This window comes from Vipera berus (assembly GCF_964194415.1).
Source record: "Vipera berus genome assembly, chromosome: 1".
Taxonomy (NCBI): domain Eukaryota; kingdom Metazoa; phylum Chordata; class Lepidosauria; order Squamata; family Viperidae; genus Vipera; species Vipera berus.
The window spans coordinates 136883820-136907763 of NC_138202.1; the positions used below are offsets into that span (position 1 = coordinate 136883820).

Genomic DNA, 23944 nt, shown 5'->3' on the forward strand with positions numbered 1-23944 from the left:
CCAAGGTTCAACAATCAAGGTCATTGCAGCTTTTCTACTTGGGCTTATCAAGAATGAAGGCCCCATGGGAATTTATGAATTAAAGCACTGATGGCGTCTTTGGTTACGTAGAACATTTGGTTGATTTTATCTTGCAGTGCAGTGTTTCACACCCTCAGCAAAGTCATCAGAGAGTTCAGTCAATACTGTCAGAGCATTCAAATTCTACCCATTAACAAAATCTGATCATAAGGTTTATATGGGAGCAAGAAGGCCCATTTATAGAATTGAACACAACACGTCAATCTCAACAGTATAAAAATGTCCTGTGTATTAAAGTGCATAAATTGCCAAATTATAGAAGTTTCATTTGCATTCCCTAGAAAATTATGCCAAATTGCTAAAAATTCAAATGCTTTAAAAATGAAACTACCACTAAAGATAAACTTAAATGTCAAAGTCTTTAGGTTTCAAAATTTTATCATCCCTGTAGTACAAAATAAGCCTATCAGAAAGCAATATAAATAACTGTATGCTCATTTTTTAAATTATTATTGTGCTTGCGCTCAGAGTTACTTTGCAAGTAAACCATTATTACTAAATATGCTGATGACTGACTGATAGGGGTCCGGTCAAATTTTCTCTAATAGAAATGGCATTATGTTTTAATATATACTGCTCAAAAAATAAAGGGAACACAAAATAAGACATCCTACTATTAAATACAGTACATTGTGTTGTTTAAGTGTTCCCTTTATTTTTTTGAGCAGTATAGATGGGTTTATAAAGGAGCTTAGGAATATGTCTAAAGAACCATCAGATGTTTAGCCTTACAAAACTGGCCCATGTTGCATTTTGTCATCTTCTGGAATAAACATAACTGCAACAACCGCAGCTTTGAACAAATACATTTGTCTATAATTAGAAAAATTATCATCTAATATTCAAGAGGGAGGCTTCACTCAAGCAATCAGAACAAAGCTTGCACATCAGCCAAATTAATAGCAATGGTTGCAATTCTAGCCGGTTTCAAATTTCAGCTTCATCATGAAGAATCATTTAACTTTAGGAATTCTTTTTTTGTATTTCATTTGGAAGTTATGGAGTGTGAAATATGCAGCACGATGAGAAAACAATTATCTTGCATTACCTGTTGCTTATGCATATTATATTTAAGAAGAGTCCTGCAGTGACTACTAGTTTACTATTGCATAATTTCAGTGAAGTGAAAACTGATCCAAAGTGATAGAAATACACTTTTACACAATGTATGTACTGGGGACATTTTGCCTGCCCACCGTGGTAAGTTAATTCTAGTGCTTAAAATCAACCTCATTTTACAATCCTGTTACTGACAAAAGGATTGCTCATATTTATTTAAAAAAATGCACCTAAAAAGAAATAAATACACATAGAATTATGATATTAAAGCCACAAACTATACTATATTCATTATCTCTATCTCTGCCATTAACAATATATTAAATAATTTTATACCATATATTGCACTAAAATATTAATATTTTTATTTGATCAGAATCAGAAAAAAACAAATAGAAAAATACATTGTACACAGTCAATTCCATTGCCTTTTATTGAATTAAAACTATTTGCCTTAGATATAATCCGTACCATACTCCCAATTTTTTTTGAAATTCAATTCTTAACATACAAATTTCCCTTCAATGATTTCAGCAAATTCTTTTTATTTGTAGAGAAATTAAATAAAAACATGATATGTATTATTTTCAAGTTCTGTAAAATATGAGGGCTTCCGTCAACTATGCAATTCTTTTTAAATAAAATGTAATATGACTAGACAAGTACAATAAAAACATTGTCGTACGTGTGTTCATATCTTAACTTGGAATTTCTACATTCTATCACCATTTTTGAATAACCTACTGAACATAAAAGCTGAATATCCTAGATTCTTGACACATATATAGGCTAAGTAAAAGTCAAGATCATATTAAACTCAGTGAAGATTATTTCAGATTTTTCCATAATAAATGGGCAGTTGGCTAAATTTACCACAGTGGGCAGGCAAAATGCCCATAGTACATACATTGTGTAAAAGTGTACTTTGAACACGCCCAAGAGAAGCAGCCAAGATTACAGGCTGGTGGGGCTTCAGAGACAGAGAGAATGCCACTGATGCCACCATTTCTGATTATTTTACAGTTAGCTCATGTCGAGCCCTTCGGGTTCGACAAACTTGCCGGGAGGGGGATTCGGCTCGCAGCCCTCGGCAACAGCAGCGGCCACGCCCACTCTCGTCAGCTGTCCGGCGGGCGAGCAGCCGTTCGTCGCCGAAAGCCCAGCCGCTCCCAAGCTCCCCAGCTGACCGGCGGGCGAGCAGCCGCACGACGCCGAAGGCCCAGCCGCTCCCAAGCTCCCCAGCTGACCGGCGGGCGAGCAGCCGCACGACACTGAAGGCCCAGCCGCTCCCAAGCTCCCCAGCTGACCGGCGGGCGAGCAGCCGCACGACGCTGAAGGCCCAGCCGCTCCCAAGCTCCCCAGCTGTTCGGCGGGCGAGTAGCCGTGCGACGCCGAGAGCCCAGCCGTGCCCACACCCTCCAGCTGTCCGGCGGGCGAGCGCCGGACCCACGGGCGTGCCGCAATCTGAGAGGTGGCTGAGGGCGGTCGTGAGTGGCTGCAGGAAGGCTACGCCGGGGCAGCCAGCCGGGAGATGGCCCGCGCCGGCACAGTCAGCTGCCAGGCGGGCAGAAACTGAGGGGCGGCCAGGGATGCCCGCTGATAGTCGCGCAGCTCGGTCAGCTGAGCGACGGTCCAGAACAGCCACGGACGGCCGCGGAAGCAGCACAACACTTTCTGGAGCTGACGACGGCCTGGCGGTTGTGACTATGGGCGATGGCCTTACGGACCCGGTGGCTGTTACTGCGGACACGCCGGCAGCGACGCGGGGTGCTGAACAGCTGCACCCGGACCTTGGGGGCTGCCAGGGGGTCATGGGGTGGCGCGGGGAGATGCAGTGGTGGAGGGGAGCACGCTCAGGATGTTAGGAGGGGGGTGGGCTTGTACTTACCTTCACGCTGGGAAGCACGGTGCCGGTGGAGGGAGCTGGGCGTGGGTTGAAGGAGTAGGGGGGTGGAGTATTTACGCAGGCCAGGCGGATGCTGGTCTGCACGGGGGAGGGGTGGAGTCTAGGGGTGGGGCTGCTACCTAGTTACAGGTTCAGAATAAAAGGTGCGTTGAGAGCGTGTGGCTCTCAACGCTGACTTTGTTAAGGTATAGAGGTCCTGATATTAAAGGCACTCTTTCCAGTCATCCGTACTTCGTCGTGGTTTTTCCTGTGGGCTTGTCGATCCGGCGAAGACGAGGAGTTGACAGCTCACATATACGAGGTCACTAAGGCACTGGTTTACACATACTGAATTCTTTTTGATATTATTTGGCTTTTTGAATTATCTTGGGTGTATCAGCAATAATGACTCTTATTTTCTGATCTTTTAAAAAAAGATCTGCTTCAACATCTGGCGTAGGTCTCTAATCTGTATCGGATGATCCTAACCATGATTTTACTAGCATGTAATTTAAGGATATTGTACAACATTTTGCACAGTCTGCTAAGTCTCTTCTCTTTAGTACTCATATGGAGATTTATCTCTTCCAATCTGTTGGCCATTGTGTCATTCTCCAGATTTTCAGCCGTTATTTGTTTACGATGCATCATAGCTTTTACTGATTCATCTGCTGTTGCTTGTAATATTTCTGTACATGTTTCATCCTGTATGCTTTCAACTTGGTGGTACCTGAAAGGCTGATCTTTCTTCACCTTTTAGTACTAGAGGATGCTGTAAATATGGAATACTATCTAAGTTACCTTAGATATTGACATATTTGCTGTGTAGTTCTTCAGTATCCTTCCATTTCTGTTTGATCTTCTTTGAATCAATTGCTGTCTGTTCACTGTGTTCTTTAGCAAGCCAATACAAGAATATAAGTGAGCCTCCTTCTCACTTTTGAGATATTTTGGAATATTATTCCTCATGGTGACAGCAATGACAAGACATCTCCAAAGCTTTAATTTAGCAGAGTCATAAACATCATTAGTACTCTGAAAGATCCTCAGCTATTCCTTAGTATTACCTTGAGTGTCATGTGAACTGAGGAGGCAACCATCCAGTGATGTATGTATGATCAATATATTATATATATATGGTTTACTTGGGAAAATTTAGGATTAGTTGACCATTGCCTTTTCCTGTTGAATAGCTATGTCAAACAATCTCAAACAATCAAATAGCTAAAAAATTACTATCTATTTTCCCTGATCTGCTGAAATGTTTTATTTCATGTTTTCATTTAATTAATAGCATATTTAGCAGTTGTAACAAACACACACACAATCACACATGGGCATCCACACAGATAGACATTCTGGTTACTTTTCCATGAAAGAACACATTCATACTTACAACTTTAAAATACAGTGTGTGAAGCAGAACATGGTAAATTAATGGGCATCACAGAATCCTGAGGAATATATATTAAAGAGGACTTGTAGTAAAACACAAACTACCCAAGCTTGGATGGTTCAAAATAGAATTGCACAGCTTTGAGAATTGAGAATAGCAATTTCTACTTCAAAATTATTCATAAGTATTGTTTCTGTTTTGCCTCCAGACAGTTTCTCTCTTTGATTTATTAGTAGTGGCCTTTTCTCTAGCTTTGCACTGTTCTTTTAAGTAGAAGACTAGGAACTTGTGAAAAGTGATTCCTTTAAAATATTAGAAAGACTTTTGGTTGTGACAAGAAACCCAAATATTGGGATTTTATTTTATTTTTTTAAGCAACAAGCAGGGCCCTCATTCTGTTGTCTAAACACTGAAAAACAATTCTATTAGCTACTCTGAATAAAGAGTAGGAAACATTGAATAGTAAAAACCATGGCCTACATCCTTATGTAACTGGCACATCTGTTACTTGTAAAATGGCTTGCACTTGGTATCTCAATAGTTAAATATTCACAGATTGTGAATGCTGATTGTTAGACTGGAGGTATTTTATTTATATCCATGTTTGCTAGTAAAATACACTTGTATATATGTGTGTGAGAGAAAAATAGTCAGAAAGGATATACTTTTATGGCCAAATATCCAAGTGGGAAAAAACCCCACTGCTTTCTTGAAAAAAGTCTCTATATGAATTTCAAAGGAAGATTTGGATGTGACAGATACTGTGAATAAAGTAATATAGAGACTAATATATAATATAGCATAATAGCTATTCAGAATAAAAAGTAATAATATTTGGATAAGATAATATTTCTACAACTTCTAGCAAGGATACAATGAATACTACAACCTTTAAAGTCCATTTTACTTTAGAAGCGTTAATGATATATGCTTTAGCTTTTAGAAAAAATGTGCATAACCAAAGCAGAAAATAAAAAAAAAAGATGAACATCAAAAAAAAAACCCCATGGTTTTCAGATACCATTCTGAGCATAAAACAGCTGGAGTTGAACACAAGCTATTATTGTATGCAAATGATGTGACTTTTGAGAATTGGAATATTCTATACCAGGAAATGTATTAATATAGAACTGCAGTTTGATAATTTATGAGATTAACCAATTAGCTGGATTAAGACTCACTAACATCCTATGGACTTTAACATATACTGCTCAAAAAAATAAAAGGAACACTTAAACAACACAATGTACTGTATTATATATGAACATTTCTAAAAATTGGTATTTTATTTGGTGTTTGAATAGCTTTAGCTAACTTGGAATAATTATTCCAAGAGAAGATTGTTTTTTAGATATCAAATTTATTTATTAATTTAGATTTATATAAACTGATATGCACATAAGGATTCCAATCCTAATACATCAAAGTATTAAAATGATAAATAATTTTATGCGAAGAGAAACTTTAGATTTTGTTTACCCAAATTATAGCTTTCAATTCTCTTTTTACAGTTTTATCATTACATGTACATTTTGATTTTTATCTCTCAATAGAATTCAAAGAATCAACTCCAAAGCCCACTATGAGCATAATTAGAAAACTATTATGTGATCCATTTTGGTAGAAATATGGATTCCTTTTCAAACAAAATATAGTTATATTTTTAGATGTTTTAAGATACCTTACTCACATAGGGTTACTGTACACTATACGATAATTGTAGTTTAAAAACTGTAATTAAATCTTTATCGTGAAATTCATTGCCAATAGGAATATTGATATTTTAGATTATCTTATTGATCTAAAGAATAGCTTTATATTGAATTAAAACATCTTTTGATTTCACAAATTCATAGAGACATATTAGAGGACCTAAAATTCAATTACTATTATTATTGGAATGTGTTTTGGATATTCAAACTCTACAATATTTCTTTATAGACTATTAAATATTGCTAAAGTGAATATTAATTATTTGGAATAATTTTGGAACAGCTTATGTTCAGAAAACAGTGATAAACATCATTATAGCTAGCAAGTATGATTCTTAGTATCTTAAAATAGTATTAATTCAACAAAAATTATGTTTGTTGGACAGCTCAGAAAATGCATTAAAAAGAGTTTGCTCTCAATTTCACTGTCAAGGTGAGGATGCATGAAATGAGCTTAGCTTATATTGCCCTTTTTGATCTGTGTATGTCTTAAAGTTATCAGTGTGATCATATGTCAATTCTTTGGAACTTATCACTACAAGTATACGAATATCTACGCATCTACTGGGTCTGAGCTATGCATGGGAAAAAATATTTTAACTGGAAAGACTGTCAGCCTGGATTTACAGTCTTGGATTTATCCCTGTAATAGAAAGATTGATCAATATTCTGTATGGTCAAGATTTAAAGCTGTGTTTAAAACTGCTTTTTTATATACTTTATATGCCACAAAATGTTTTTGTTTGCTTTTTTGCTTGTACCTTCAAAGTATAATTTTCCTTAGAGATCATTTGTGATGTTCTTTCTTCTGTGATAGGGATTTATTTTTGCCTGTTGGTCAAGTACGGAATAAAGTTTTCCATTTTCATCTCTATTTAAAGAGATATGGAAACAAGATAGCTTATTCTAGAAAATTATTTACAAGCTACCAATACGTGTACTATCCTAATTTGCTTAATAATAATCATTAATTTTGAATCATCTACAATTACAAAAATTGCTATTGAGAATACTACAACAATTTTGGGCAAGAATTGGGGCTGCCTGTATCAACTTCAATATATACCGAATTTGCTGTTGTCTATGGTGTACTTAGCCTTTTTTGAATAGTTCATTTCTGTCCAAAAATAAAGAGAATCCTACGATTCGATCTGTTAAAGCTGATAGATGTCAACATAATTATTTATCTTCTAATACCTACTAACGTTTAATGATATTGGAAGCACAGGTCATACTCTAGGCTACCCACTCCATCTTAGTTTGTCAGCTACTCAATAATTAATTGTCCCAGAAGAGTTGCCATGTATAATATTGTCATGGAAGTAAGTTGCATTTTTTCCTGCTAGATTGTTAACTGTGTCCATTTAAATACAGTGTCCTCAAATATAGGTAAAGGTAAAGGTTCCCCTGCACATGCGTGCTAGTCATTTCTGACTCTAGGGGCCGGTGCTCATCTCTGTTTCAAAGCCGAAGAGCCAGCGCTTGTCCAAGGACATCTCCATGGTCATGTGGCCGGCATGACTAGACGCCAAAGGCGCACGGAACACTGTTACCTTCCCACCGTAGTGGTCCCTATTTTTCTACTTGCATTTTTACGTGCTTTCAAACTGCTAGGTTGGCAGAAGCTGGGACAAGTAACAGGCACTCACTCTGTTACGTGGCACTCGAGATTCGACCCGTCAAACTGCCGACCTTCTGATCAACAAGCTCAGCGTCCTAACCCACTGAGCCACCGCGTAACCATGTACTAAAATACTTAATGTAAACTTCAGAAGATGCTTGTATTGCCATCACAAAATAAACAGCAATTTTATTAAGGTCAAGAAAACTGGCAACAACCTGTTCATAAGCATAACTTCTCAATTGCATAGTTGTAAGTTGGAACATACAAAATCCGAATTCTAGAACATCACTTTCTGTTGAGCATTCATTCACTTTTTTACACATATTTGACCTGGAATACATGACACCACAAAATGCAGCTGCATTACAGGACATGCCCAGCTTTTAGTCGTGCAACATTCCTTCCAGGATGGCTGCTTAAATTGGGTATAATCAGTGTTGTGTCCCTATAAAGAGGGTAGAAGAAGAGAGAAAGTATCTCTATTTTCATGTTTCCCACTCATGTGGGTGAACCTGACTTTCAGTGGGGATATTTCAGAGTCTGCCCAGCAACAATGCAGATGGCAATGCACTGAACTGAGCCAGTATAAAGGCACAGAGTGCTTCCAGATGATAACATGAAAGATGAGAGAAGGCAGGGGTACAGCTGTCAGAGACATCAGCATATAAATGACTGGGTGTCTGGCCTCTGTCCCGATCCCAAATCCATTGTCAAGTAGCTCTTTTAGCATTTTTAAAGCCCAGTGTAAAAATAAATTCTGGGAGCAAACTGAAGGAAAAGAATTTTATGACTAAGTCTCCACCAGGCCTGTTCCGGCAAAGATAGGGCTTAAAGAGCTATTCAATAAAATAGAAGCATATACAGGTCTCAAAGCCCAGAAACTGAAGAGTTTCAGAGGACCATTATTGGGAAACAAGAAACAGACAACTTAGAAATTTTGTATAATAATCTGCAGGCAATAGGAGTAGTTTCTTTTTTTCATAGCGCAACCAAGACATCACTTTTGCTTCAAGAATGTTTAAAGATGCAGGAGCTTAATGCCTATTCCATTTGCAGAACAAGAAAAAAATGGACTGCGGCCACATTTTTCTTTGCATATTTAATGTAGTGTCGAAGAAGGGGGAGGCAGAAAGAATTTTTTAGGATGGTACTGTATTCCTAGTCAACGGACACAAAACAACTTATGGCTGAAAAAAACCCCTGATATTAGAAAAGAAGTTACAAAATAAAATGTCTTACTTAACTTGGCAATGGGTGGGAGTTATTAGATGTAGTGCTTTTCTACATGTGTTCCTCAAGTGCACTGATATACAGATGTCTTAAAGTAGTTTCTATCTGTTTCATTTCCTACTGTGATTGTTCTTTGCTGAGCTCGACTCATCTCTTTCTTCTTCTTTAGCTTTCTTTACTTTTCCTGTTCCTCTCTCTTTTACTTGGCATGAGCAAACAAATGGAGCCATAGACAGATTTTTTCCCCCCAAGCCTTTTCTGTTTGATCCTACTCCTTACTTCTTCCTTCTCTACTTATCAGCACTCTGGTACAGCTATCCTGTGATCCAGAAAAAGAATTAGGCACCTAATCAGAGACTTAAGAGCTTGACTGCTATTTTTTGATTTGATTGATTTAGTCCTCCTTTGTCAAACTGGATCTTGGTACCTTGCATTGTTCCCCTCTCTGGTCTTAGCTTCATGTTGATCCTCTGCATCTGACTTCTTCCACGCTTTTGGATTGATGGTTCCTCTCTCCTTCAGGATCTCAGCTATGATGACAATCTTCCAACTACCACCATTTTCTGTTGGGTTTCTTTTGATCTTTCGATGCTTTGGAAATTTTCAGCCTCTTCTCTAAGGGCTCAGCATCTCGTCTAGTGTCATTCAGGCCATTTTTATAAACAGCAGCAGTAGCAAGCAACAGCACCTAGCATTAGTGGTTCCACTAATAATAGGAACATAAAAAAAAGCAATGGCATAAACATCCTAGGTTCTTGGGAAGAACTTGATGGATATGAAGGATAATGCCAGCTGAAGAACTTTCAGCTATGATTTACCATTTTTGTGTAAATAATAATAATAATAATAATAATAATAATAATAATAATAATAATAATAATAATAATAATGATGATGATGATGATGATGAAAGCAATAGACAGCAAATGCTGACTCTGTAAAGAAGCTAAAGACACAGTGGACTACCTAATTAGCTGCTGCAAGAAGATTGCACAAACTGACTACAAACAATGGCATAACAAAGTAGCAACAGTGGTGCATTGAAAGGTCTGCAAAAATACTATTTCCCTCCAAGCAAAAACTGGTGGGACAACAAAATAGACAAAGTAATAGAAAATGAAGATGCTAAAGTGCTCTGGGACTTTAGAAGTCAAACAGACAAGCATCTGCCAGCACACAGATTCACTCTGAGAATGAGATGGGCGGTATCTAAATTTGAGAAATAAATAAATAAATAACAACCCAGGCTTAACAACTGTTGATAAGACAAGTCTGAATATGGACAAAGCACTGCCTGGAGACAGAAGAGAAATAATTGGACAAAATCACAAAATACAAAGATACAAACAGAATCAGAATGACTACGGCTAAAGAAAAACAAATATAGTACCAATAGCAATAGGCACCTTGGGTGCAATCCCAAAATACCTAGAGCGCCACTTAAATAGCACTGGCACTGATAAAATAACATTGTTGCATATATAAAAATAAAAATAGGAACAGCTTGTATCTTGTAATGATATCTTTAATATTCAACGTCATCTGACTATCTCAGATCCTTGGGAAAGTCTTGATAGGTAGGAAAAATTGCCAAATGCAATCTAAACATCTGGATGACTATGTGACCAACCATAATTAGAGATAGTATACTTGTATGATCAAACAAATTTTATTTTTTTCTTTTTGATGTTATTTTGTTTTGTTTTACTTTTATTTGGATATAGCTTGTCCAGAGCCATTTCAGAGCTGGGCAGTCTCTAAATATAATGAATATATAAATAAATGCTGGTGTGTTCAACCTGACCCCTGAGATCAAGGATTTCCATCTTTTCTGGAGACACATTTCCTTTTTTTGCCTAAGTAAAACTTTATAATACTGATTATTTTTGTCATTGTTGTTTTGAATCAGGAGAGCAAATGACTAGAGAGATGAGTTCTTTATCAATAGTTTTTATGTTTACTCATTATATTTTTTATTGCTATTACACATTAATGGAAAAACCAAGATTTGGAACTAGTAATCAACTCTCATTGCTCCTTTACAGCATGGTGTGATAAAAGATTCTACATTTGAATTATGAGGTACTGGAAGCAAAAGACCAAATCAGTTGACTCTGCAGTAATTATTGATGATTGGAATTGAAAATTTTCATACTTAAGATATTTATGACTAAGTTGCATAACCTTTGGAATCACATCTTCAGCACACTACCTTTGTAGTGATCAGCATCCAAATAAATGTTGGTCTTGCAGATGTAATTCTGAGGTGAAGGACAGATGATCAATATCTGGGTAACATTCTATTCCAAAAGTAATTACTAATTTTAAAAGGTCATGAGATACTATTACATAGTCTATAATTCTGGTTCCAATCTCTGCTCAAAATGTATTCCCCAGACTTTTCACTTCTCATCCTTCATTAAGAGTAGTAAGATCCAAGTTGTTCACCTTCTGAGTTAAGTAATACTCCTCATAAATTTTAGACAGAAACTCATTTTCATCTTTTTGTAGGGATTAGCCTGTTTCATCTTACATAAAACTGCATCATTCCATTTCAATCAAGTATTTATGTCTCCAATCACAATCACAATCATTATTATCCATCCATCCATCCATCCATCCATCCATCCATCCATCCATCCATCCATATCTATCTATCTATCTATCTATCTATCTATCTATCTATCTATCTATCTATCTATCTATCTATCTATCTTTGCTCCAAGGATCTCAATTCTGAGAAAGCATACAGTAAAACTGGAATGGCACTAAAAGAGCATAAACATTGCAAAAATGAATAGTTTGGTAGCTGTCAGGTCCAGGCCCAATGATGACACAGTGAAATCCAACTGAATCCAAACCTTTATTTGCCTATAGCTAATGGACAGAATCTTGCCAGATTACAGCTATAAACTTCTAACCTAATAGATATATCCTGAGAGATTTTAGAATGTGGATATCCTGAACCTTTTCCTTCCTCCCCCATTCAGCTTGGGACTGCACGGTCTCTTAATTTGGGCTTCTCTCTGGGATGTCCTTCCTCCTTCCTGGGAAACTACAGTACTGCTGAGTTTCCCCTCCACCACCATTCCTTCTCCAAGTTCACATTCCATCACAGTAGCAAAGACCATCTAAAATTCAGTTTAAAAAATGAAATAAGCAAAACTGGTCCCAGAGCTTATGGCACCTTTCCACTAAGTCCAAGTACAGTCTGAAATGATCTGTTTTAAAGAAAAGAAGAGGTACTAATAAATGATATGGCTACTTCAGTTTTACATCTAGGTATTTTAAAATTGTTTTTAAACATCAATGTCTACGTACAGATATGGAGCAAGTCTATTAACAGACAGTTCAGTTGAGCCATTCTTATAAGATGCTTATGGAACAGTTCTCACTTAAATTATAAGCGCTGGATCTTCGGCTTTGAAACGGAGATGAGCACCGGCCCCTAGAGTCGGAAACGACTAGCACGCATGTGCGGGGGAACCTTTACCTTTACCTTTTTAACAATGCTCTATATCTATTGTTGGCCATATCTGTGGTCCTATCCAGAACATTAATAAGTTTGATTATTAGTAAAACAAGTGTTCCTACCACTTATCAAATCTACCAAAGGACAGAAATCCTAATTTTAAAATGTACCTGAGGTTTAGATTTGCACATTACTTCTGGCAACAGAAAAATCTGCCAGTGGACAGAGAGATACAGTATGTATAGTTGTTACCTCATCCAAACCTCAGGAACACAGTTGTTACTCAAAGGACCAAAACAAGTTGAGGAGGAGGAGGAGGAGGAGGATCCCCTTTCCAACTTCACTTGAGAGGAATAAATGCAGCAAATTCAGTCAGCTGAATTTGACCAAATCTTGGCTATTTTGACTACATAGTTTTAACTGTAAAATGAGATTGCCATTGTAGAGTTGTTATATGGAAAGTATATTATTACTTCTGCTGGCTTCATACTTGTTACCAGATACCTATGATACAGGCAATCTTTTATCTTTGCATAATGAGGGATATAAACCGCTGAAGTATCATATAACTTGATTTGAAATGTAGAAATCTTTAACTATTTCTCTATAGTGTTCTTCTGTAACATAATTATTGATGATTAAATTAGCAACTGTAACATGGGTTATACCTGACATAAGATTTAGCAATGATATCCATAGGGGAGTACACCAAGATAGATGGCTAGATAGCTAGAGACAGATAGACAGACAGACAGACAGACAGATATCTTATATAGTCATAAGATCAACTTCTTTTGAGGCACACATAGAAGGGAAAGTATGTATGATGTTCCTCAACCATTCTGCTGATTTTGAAGCCCTCCTTCCCTCTGCTCATAAGATATTTTTCCGTAGAAATGGAAAAATCTGGCATAGTATATATACTGAATATTATTTTATGTACTAAACATACTATATTATTGACTAGCAACAACATGTCATGCAAGCTGCAAGATGGATAAAACTGTTTAAGTAGCTGCAGTAAGGATATAGAGCTGCTCAAGTTCTTCAAGGTCACTTCTGAAAACAAATTTCAGAGCAGATGGATGTTTTTATCAGTGAGTTTGCACTCAGAGGGAGGAACTATGAAAGTGGTAGTTTTTCCAAGAATATCTGCAGGGACATCTCAAGAGATCCTATATAAGAGCCCTTGGATAAACTACTGCTTCCACAGATCTTTGGAAGTCAGCTTATTACTAGCCATTATGGTAGGAAAATTAAAAAGGGGGAAAATAATGCTAACCTAAGATGTTCTCTTGCACTTTCTCTGCCAATTCTTGTTTCAAAAAAGAAGAGAATTTTGGAGATATTCTCTTAAGTGAAATACAGTGATCTTCCACTTAGTTATGAGATGATAAAATGGCTTATATGAGTGTTCTTTGGTTAAATCAAAATCAAAAAGGGGGGGGGCAGGAAAAAAAAGATTAATTAAACCCTCTGGGAAAGCATCAAATAGGAAATCTCTCCACCATTTTATTTCAGTTGCAGTATCATGATTCTTTCCTTGAGAAATTGCTGGAAAATTTCTCTTGGTCCAGGAGAAAACTGGAGAAAACTTCCAGCCAATTCCTTGGCTTATATAAATCTCCCATCCACTTCTTAAAATCACACCAGTCACGTTTGGTGTTTCAAGTAAAGAGAATTGAAGGTGTTGGTGGTAGACAAATGAGTTTTTTTTCCAATTCTTTTCTGAATTTTGTTCTCTTGATGGTTCTTCTGAGAAGCTGAAATGTTCCCAGCCCTGCCGAAAGGGATTTTACATTTCTGCACATGCAAAGATCTCAAAGGCACAGGGAAAGCATGGTCATCTAATCAAGAGGCCTCTGCTTATTTGTATGGAACCCTTGATATTTCCATACAGAAAGAGCAACCACGGTCACAAATAAAAACGTCCTCTTTGCCCAAAGATGACATGTTGGAAAAACACAACGCAAGAAACAACACCATAAAATAAGTTGAAAGCTTAACCCCAGACAATAATCAAAGGAGTAGAATTTGTATTACAGATGGGAAGATGAGTCAGAGAGGGATCACATGTGGTCACTGGAGCTGGTTCGCCCAGATAAGATGTTGGCTTGAGGCAAAGCCAAATAAAAACATTTCTCTTTGGAAACATGCAGTATGTCAGAGTGCGAAATGCTCAGTTTGGAGAAAGGCTAGCCATTTGGGAGCAGACTTTGGTTTATCTAATCTTCTCGTGATGAGACTTAGATTTCCCTTGCATGACATCTACTGCCAAAAAATGGATGCTCTGAATTTCTAGCACCAAGGAATTAATGTGCCGATCTGCACAATCAAATCCCTGCGATAAATACAAATGTTTCTTTTGCAATATTTTCAAGCTCTGTGATGTTTCCAGCCTCTCTCTCTCTCTCTCTCTCTCTCTCTCTCTCTCTCTCTCTCTCTCTCTCTCTCTCTCTCTCTCGTTGAGTGTCTGTGGATCAGTGGGTGATGGTGAAAAATGTATGACAGTGACATTTTTTAAACTATATTAATCATACAAACCTTTGAACGTGTTGCAGAAAACATCTCCAGCATAAAATTGATCTACACTGATATTATTTTTTCTTTCTGCTGGTTACAGGGAACACAAATGAGAGGGGGGCGGGGGGCGGAAAGAACGTACCTACGTCTAGCTATCAAAGGAAGAGGCTGTGCACTCAAATTCTTGGGGTTACACCTTTTTCAGAACTAAGAATGGAAATTATGTTCTCATCTTTTTTATTGTGAACTTTGCTCTGAAGCTGAATGTGCCAAAAATGACTAATGCAAGGAACTATTTCTCGCAAGATTACTTCTCCTCTGCTATGAGATTTAAAAGAAATTGCTGCTTTAGTCCGAAGGTGTAACTGTATATATTTACACACACACACACACACACACACACACACAGAGAGAGAGAGAGAGAGAGAGAGAGAGAGAGAGAGAGAGAGAGAGAGAGAGAGAGAGAGAGAGAGAGTTAACAGTGTTGTCTCTGTTCAAACCAATGATCCATAGCTCTTCTTTTTGGTTTACTGAAGCAAGGGAGTTATTAGTCTTTTTTGTTCAATGTGGATAATACACATGTACTTTCAAGGTGCTCTGTAGGATATAATTTGTTTCTACATCTTTCCTGTGACTGCAATAAATACAGCACTAAACTTCATGTAAGCTAGTGAGGAAAACTAAATACAGAATACAGGCAGTCCTCAACTTACAACCATTAGTTTAGTGACTGTTCAAACTTACAACAGCACTGAAAAAACTGGCTTATGACTGTTTTGTACACTTAATGACTGTTGCAGCATCCCCATGGTCATGTGATGGCAACTGACAAGTATTTTTGACGGCTGCAGTCTCCCGGGGTGTGTGTCATGTGATCACCTTTTGCAACCTTCTGGCAAGCAAAATCAATGGGGAAGCCAGATTCACTTAACTATTGTGTACTAACTTAATTCATTTAAACAGCTATGGCAAGAAAAGTTGTAAAATGGAGAAAAAATTCACTTAACAACTGTCTTGCTTAGCAGTGGAAATTTTGGGCTCAATTGTGGTTGTAAACCAAGGACTATCTGAATCAGAATAAGGAATAAGAACATAGACAGTTAGAGATGGGAAAAAACCAAACAGACTAAAAACTAAAGTCACAATGGGACAAACTCTCTCTGGATGGTACCATGAAGCAAAATTATTGGAACCAACAACATAACCTCAAGGACGTGGCTAGAAAATCCTGGTATAGCTCCTATACATTTAAGGTATACTCACAATGTTTTAAGCATGCTGTGGTTCCAAGAACTTGATGAGACAATATAGTCAAATTTAAATTAACACATTTAAGGGAGATATTAAATGTACACTACACAGGCATTATGTCCTTCAAACAGCCATGTATTTAGAACCAATAAAATATGAGCTAATGTTGAATTCATAAAATTTTAAGAGTATATAATAATACAATTTTAACTTTAAGGAAGCAAGAGGAAGAAATATAAATGATGTTGACCAAAAATTACTGCATTGTGTCAATATATGCATTTCATTATTTTCATCAGACTTGTAAAGAAAGAAAAATTGTTTAGACCAGGGGTGTCAAACTGCCGGCCCATGGGCCGGATGCGTCACACAGAAGCTGTGCCCATCCCAGCTCCGGCAAGGGGGAAAAATCACAATACATTGTGACACGTCACATGATGCGGCGAGTTTGACACCCCTGGTTTAGACAATGTTTATTAGACAGACTTTATTTCAAAATTGTAAAATTTACTGACCTCTGTCTATTGGTCATACAAATCTGTATCTAAGGAGGCAGTTTTTAATATATATTTGGCGGTGCTCTAAAAATCTTATTTTATCTGGGATATTCCTCAGGAAAAAAGTTTACTTGCCACTAGTTTTATTTAATTGTACAAAAACTGTGAAGCAATAGCATACTAAATGTACATTAGTAAGAATAGAGGGGCTATTAACAACTAAATAGCAGAAGATAATTGACTTCTATTGATTTCTCTACAGAGAAATGGTATTAAAATAACTGGTTTATTATGATACATTAGTTCAGTTTTGGCTATGATTTCTGTAGGGATAATTTCATTATATGTTAAATATTGGGCCTCATTTATAACTTAGCCGACAGCTAGATTCCCTTAGGCTACTTTTTGCAATCAAACTTCATATTGTTATAAATGTCTTTCTCCTACAAAGGTAAGAGAAACTGTACTGATTTAATTAACATTTGCTGTGTATCCTGATGGTATGTCTTGATTTTGTGTTATCTATGTTATGTTACTGTAACAGGTGTTTTAAAAAAGATGTCTTAATGAATAATGAACATTTTACAGTTAGAGAATTTCTTAGGAATGTATGCAGAAATATCCTAGCCGATGACTGTACTGTTTACAGAATATATATTAGTTAAAACCCTTGCTTTCTCTACTTTTTCTCCCTAGGCAGAATTTAAAATAATATTAATGTTTTCCATGTCACGTAGGTCTTTCGGACAAGATTATCTGAAAGAATCTTCTCCCTAACCTCAGTTTTAAGATCACTTAAAGAGGATTTCTCTGGTCCAGTCAGACCACAGACAATCCATATCCAAATTGAGTTGATGCTAGACTTTGCCCTCCTTGCCGAAGGTGGTCATAAATGATCTTCCACTGATCCGTAAAGCTATTTCTAACTTGATAGGTGTTTGGCCTATAGGCAGAATTTCCATTTACTGATGTTAATTTCAGACAACTAACAACTAACAGTGTTATCCGTTTTTATTCAATGTTTTGTTATTTTATTATATTTTTCTTATTTTATCCACATTGAAACTATTTAGAGGTCTGGATTAGGATGAGGAAGGGCTCTAGTTGCCTTCAGCTTTCCTTGCAGCTACAAACTAATCAGGATAAAATCCAGTTCTAGAGCATTTGGAGAACTGGTGCAAATCAGAATCAATACAGGAATACATTAATGAAAAAACTGGCCTCATATGAGGGGACTTCTTTTGTTCATAGCCTTCTCTCTGCCTTGCTTTAGAAAGCTATACAAAACTCTTGTTTAAATGACAGAACAACAGAGTTGGGAGGGACCTTGGAGGTCTTCTAGTCCAACCCCTTGCTCAAGCACTTCAGGCAAATGGCTGCCCTAGTTCTTCTTAAAAATTTCCAGTGATTGAGCCCCCACAACTTCTGAAGGCAAGTTGTTCCACTGATTAACTGTTCTAATTGTCAAGAAATTTCTCCTTATTTCTAGACTGGTTGTCTCCTTGATTAGCTTCCATCCATTGCTTCCTGTCCTGCCCTCTGGTGCTTTGGAGAATACGTTGACCCCCCTCTTCTTTGTGGCATCCCCTCAAATATTGGAACACTGCTATCATGTCACCCCTAATCTTCTTGATATTTGATTACATTTTGTTTCTTTTTCTGCTAGTAAATTACTATTACATTCCTTTTTCTTTTACCTATTTCTGATTTTTTAAAAATATTTCTGGTTAGAAGAACACCTTCCCTTTTAACCTTTTCCTTCATTTTTTTTCTGAACCACCAAACAATAATGCATTTGTTTTATCTTGCATTGGATGTGCTGCATTTCCTGTGCTTTTAAATGCTAAGTGATTATGGTGTTGTAATAGCTGTTGCTATTATTCATCTGGAGTCAATTACTAAGTACAAACCCCACTTTTAAAATTGAGCACAAATAAACTAAATGAGCAAATATAATAAAACAATATAAACACAATAAAAAGATGTAAAACAGCTGTACATTTCAGTAGAAGGCAGCATTAAAAAGGACTATTAAGTAGACAGAATGCCAGAAAAACTGTGCCAGATACCCACACTTCACTATCCACATTACCAACAGTTGCGCTTCCCTGAGGAGAGCATTTTATGTGCCTTCTCTCCAGATATCACTAAGGTAGCTAACCCAAATATGTTTCAGTCCAGATTTTTCACTCATCACTCAAATAGAAGAATAAGGGCAGATGGAAAACAAGGAAAGAAAGGGCAGATACAAAATTAACCCAGTTTCTCACAGTTATGACAAAACATGGAACAGACATTTCCGTCTGGTCGAATGGACAGGATAAACTGAAAAAAGTTTTATTTGGAGGGTTTTCTTTTAAAATTCTTTTCAACCCAACAGAATGGCTGAAGGAAATTAAGTAAAGGAACTTGGGACTCTGTTCATCTGCAGGATAGTTCTCCAAATTTGGTGGGATGGGAAGGCAACAACAATACCAACTAAAAATGAGCCAGATCTGGAGCGCGGGGGGGGGGGGGGAAATGTAGCACATCCTTATGAGAGAGGCAATCTGGGCCAATGTCCTTCTTTCTAGTCATATGTTTCAAATAACTGCTATTATTCAAGAAGTAGAAAGAATTCCAGAAGCTGTGTTCTGCAGTATCTTCCCTAATGTATTTCATGTACTCTCTTCCAATACTGTATATTTTCTTTTCTACTGAGGTATCTTTAAAAATTATTTCTAATTTTTTAGATAGAATTGTGTAGAATTGTGTACCCTTGAGTAGGCTTATGATGTGTTTGGATTATTAATATACTTCTATCACTCTCATTCTAAAATCAATGGCTTCCGTGAGTTTGCACTATAAAATAAACAAGTTTGGATAAATCCAAACCTACTCCCTCCAATTAGATGCATGGAATGAGACTCTGCTTTCACTGTGAGATCTGTGTACTTGTCCACATGCCATTGGTGCATCTTATTCTATTTGGTGACACACACATTCAGTTGAAATATGGGATACGCAAAAAGGTTCCATTCCCCTTTTGTCATTTCTGACCGAACATTCATGATGCTGCTTACCTGAAAGCATCACTATATCAGTGGTGGCAAAGGACTGTTCTAAACTTCCAGCCATCAGTTTGGGACAATAAGCATGAACCTATTTCCACCACAAGGGATGTGGTGGCTCAGTGGGTTAGGACGCTGAGCTTGTCGATCAGAAGGTCGGCAGTTTGGCGGGTCGAATCCCAAGTGCCGCATAACAGAGTGAGCTCCTGTTACTCGCCCAAGCTTCTGCCAACCTAGCAGTTCGGAAGCACGTAAAAATGCAAGTAGAAAAATAGGGACCACTACGGTGGGAAGGTAACAGCGTTCCGTGTACCTTTGGCGTCTAGTCATGCCGGCCACATGACCACAAAGACGTCCTCGGACAAGCGCTGGCTCTTCGGCTGTGAAACGGAGATGAGCACCGGCCCCTAGAGTTGGAAATGACTAGCACGCATGTGCGGGGGAACCTTTACCTTTACCTATTTCCACCACATCCAATCTTTCACAGCCTCTAGATCCTGAGAAAGGGACTCCACTCCATTTCCTGCTGTGCCAGAGATGGCAGTTCATATAGATAATCCCTTGTCAATGTATAATCGGCCCCGATGGCTATGGAGGGAAGGGCTGAGCCACATCACAGAACACTTAAAGATTCATGCTCTCTCTCTCTCTCCACACAACTACGGACCGAAGCCAGCCAGTAGCAGAACCACTGCAACACAGAGTCCCCCTTTCCTCGTTCCTTTCAATTGGCTCAAAAAGATTCCCTTGTTGACGCTACTGAATGCAGACAAGGGAGCCAGCAGGACCAGGAGAGAGACATTCCCCTCTCCTGGTCCCAACACTAACCTTTTATTCATTTTATGCACAATGGGAGATCCAGCCACAAGGCTGTCATTGTGTGACGTTGATGACTTTTGCTTATTTTAAACTGTGTAGATATGATATTTAGAAGGCAATGAAAGCACTTCCTTTTTCTCCATATAACTTTCTATCATATGAATGAACCCATTCACATAGAAAACACAGAGCTAAATCCGAGGATGGTTTTGTGTTACCACAGAGCACTTCTGTTTGTCTAAGTCATGACATCTTTTATTTTCTCTTTTGTCTTCTAACTTCTACATCCGTTTGCTGTACAACGTATTTTCCTGTGAAAGTCTTCCCTAACGTTTCGAAAACTTGCAGTGAAAAGGGAAAATCAGAGTTCAAGAAAAACTGAGCACAGAAGTTAGATGAGGAAAGGTCTACACAATATTTCAGATAAATCATCTGTTTGTCTGGAAATCTAGGCTTTAATCCAATTACATTATGAGATTGCCTGATGGAAGTATTTTGCCTCCTGGAAGAGCCTGTCTATTGTTATTCTGCTTCTTTATTACAGCAAAGGGTCTAATTTTTTGGGGTAAGCAACTTCTCACCCAGTAATGCATTTTCTTTTTTTTTAAGTTTTTATTATTATTTTTTATTCTCTACATACATATGTTAATTTTTCAAACAGCATGCGAGCTGGGTTCATAACCCGCTGATACATATGCATTTTCATCTCTCTCTTTCTTTGTGTACACAGGTAGTCCTTGTTTAGCAACCACAATAGGGACCGGAAACTCAGTCATTAAGAAGTGGTTGCCAAGTAAAACTGGGCTTATGATCCGATTTCAGCTTTCCTTTGTTTTACAGTCTTGGATCGTTGTAAAGTTAGTTTTTCATCACCGTCATCATCACAAATCAACACTAAACCTGGAAGTCCTAGACAAGAACTACCTGGACTCTCCATTTGAAATGCAATAAAGCAGCTTTCAATGCCATGTTCTATAATTTACTATAAAATATCTATAAAATGGCTTTTTTTTGTCCTTATTGGCTTTACCACTAACTATCCATTCTTAGGCAATTTCAATCAGGATAAAAGTATAACATATTTTGAATATAAACATTTATTTAGAAATAAGTTTACCTGAAACAGTATGCTAGATGTTGGTTTCACTCTTTGCTGGAATAGCACATTTAGTGTTTGGTTTTGTTGTTCCAGATCAAAAACTCTTGTTTTCAACTTCAAGCATTCTTCTCTCAAATCCTAGAACAGGAAAGAAAATGGCATAAATAACAGGATAATAACAGAATCACAGAACGACAGAGTTGGAAGGACCTCAGAAGTCATCTAGTCCCACCCCCTCCTCAAGCAGGAGACCCTTACAGAATGACAGAGTTGGAAGAGACCTCGGAGGATTAGGGTTATCTGGCCCAAAAATTATGTCAGTACTAGAATACACTTGATATAAGATCGAATCTTTAAAGTTAAAAATATGCATATATTTCAATATAGTTTCAGCACTAGCATGTCTAAAGAATGTTTAAAAGGTGACTTTCTGAAAGAGAGATAAAAGTTTTAAACTTTACTTAAAGAGTTAATAGTGTTTCTTTACTCACTATTTTACTTACTTCTATCTTTGCTGACATCTGTCCTAAAACTAATCAATCCTGGACATAAACTATTTCAACTTCTTCCCTCAAGACAACGCTATATAGGGCATTGCACATCAAAATGACTAGACATAAGGACAGTTTTTTCCCCACACCATCACTGCTTAACAACTAATTCCTACAACACTGTCAAAATACTAGTAAAGCTGTATTACTATGATACTCCTCATCTTTCCTATTACATATCCTTATCTTCTTACGACTATAACTTTGCTGCTTCTATCTTTCAATTTATATTGGGGGTTTTTTTGTACCCTAGTATGATTTATGTTGTTTGCTTAGCTAGTACTCTATGACTATCACTAAGTGTTGCATCTTATGATTTATGTTGAAGTGTTGTATTTTATGATTTATGATGAATGTATTTTCATGTTGTCTATGATCATGATTATCACTATTACTTGTATGTACACTGAGAGCTTATGTACCGGACACAAATTCTTTGTGTGTCCAACCACTCTTGGCCAATAAAGAATTCTATTCTATTCTATATTTTTGCCAGGTGAGTGTATAAAACTATTTTGATGATTTCTACTATGTCTGTATAAATAATAAAGAATAAATACAATAAAATATAAATTATTATATGCTAAATTATTACTTCCCCATAAGGAACAGTGTTCTAGAAGTATTCTTATATAGGGCCGAGTGTTGGAGAAAGACGAGCAAAGTAAGTTTAAATTTCATCCCAAGTAAAAATGGGAAAAGCGAACCAAAGCCAGGTGAAAAGGAAGATAAAAGCTACACTGAGCAGAGGTAGCTATATTTGACATGAGAATATTATACAGTTTCTCTTAACCTCTGCATTATAAATCAACCAGCACTGACATCGTATCTATCCCTTCTCCACTGATGCCTCCCTGTGAAACTTTAAATCTTCAGTGAGGAATGTTAGTCCTCTTAATATTCCAACGAAATCTGAAAAATTATAGTCCACAAAAGCAAGCTATTGTGAAGATATACAAGCAAGTCAATGAATCATTCCCTCCCTTCCTCCCCCCCCCTTTGATGTGGGCCAGGACAATATAGGACACAGTCTACGGGAACAATTTATGTTTCCCATGGAAGAAGGGTTCTTTAATATGTCTGGGAAATCTGTAGTGGAATGAGTTGGAGTAAGAGGGATTTTGCTGAAATTACAAACTTTTTCCAGCAAATAGTTCTGGTTAAATAGCAGAAAAAATGGAGATTCAGAAGCATATAGGAAAAACAGGACATTTGGAGTCACATATAGTTCAGTAGTTATTCTTCAGTCTACTTCTGTCTGAATTCTTTGAAGTGAGTCTGAAGGAACTTTTTATCATCTTTGGTGGACATGTAAGAAAGCTAAGAGTTATTAGGATCAAATAAGTATTCTAATTCAGAGAATTCTTAAAATAAATGTACAATTGAGACCAGGTTTAATTGAGGGGAAAAACGTTTGTTTTTATATACGATAACAGCAGCAAGACTTTTGTATGCACAGGGGTGGAAAATCCTACAGATTCCCACAAAAGAAGAATGGATGGTGAAGTTAACGGAACTGGCTAAGATAGCAAAATTAACTACTTTGATTTGAAGAAAAGTCTTTGTCTAGCTTTGTTTTATGTGGAAACTACTTTTGGACTTTTTGCTAGAAACTGAAAGAAATGCTGTATTTATTTTGAGAATTGAATAGAAACACAGTGTATCATTGAATTTTAGATCAAAAGTTTAAGTACA

The 23944-nt window shown here is 37.1% G+C and overlaps 1 protein-coding gene across 1 annotated transcript in view; it reads right to left on the reverse strand.

The window, feature by feature from the left end:
- NCKAP5 (NCK associated protein 5) overlaps nt 1-23944 on the reverse strand; it is a 643822-nt gene that overhangs the window by 136495 nt on the left and 483383 nt on the right. The window contains exon 9 of the mRNA XM_081341973.1: nt 21717-21836. Coding sequence (XP_081198099.1) covers nt 21717-21836 — 120 coding nt within the window. The remainder of the gene's footprint in view (nt 1-21716; nt 21837-23944) is intronic.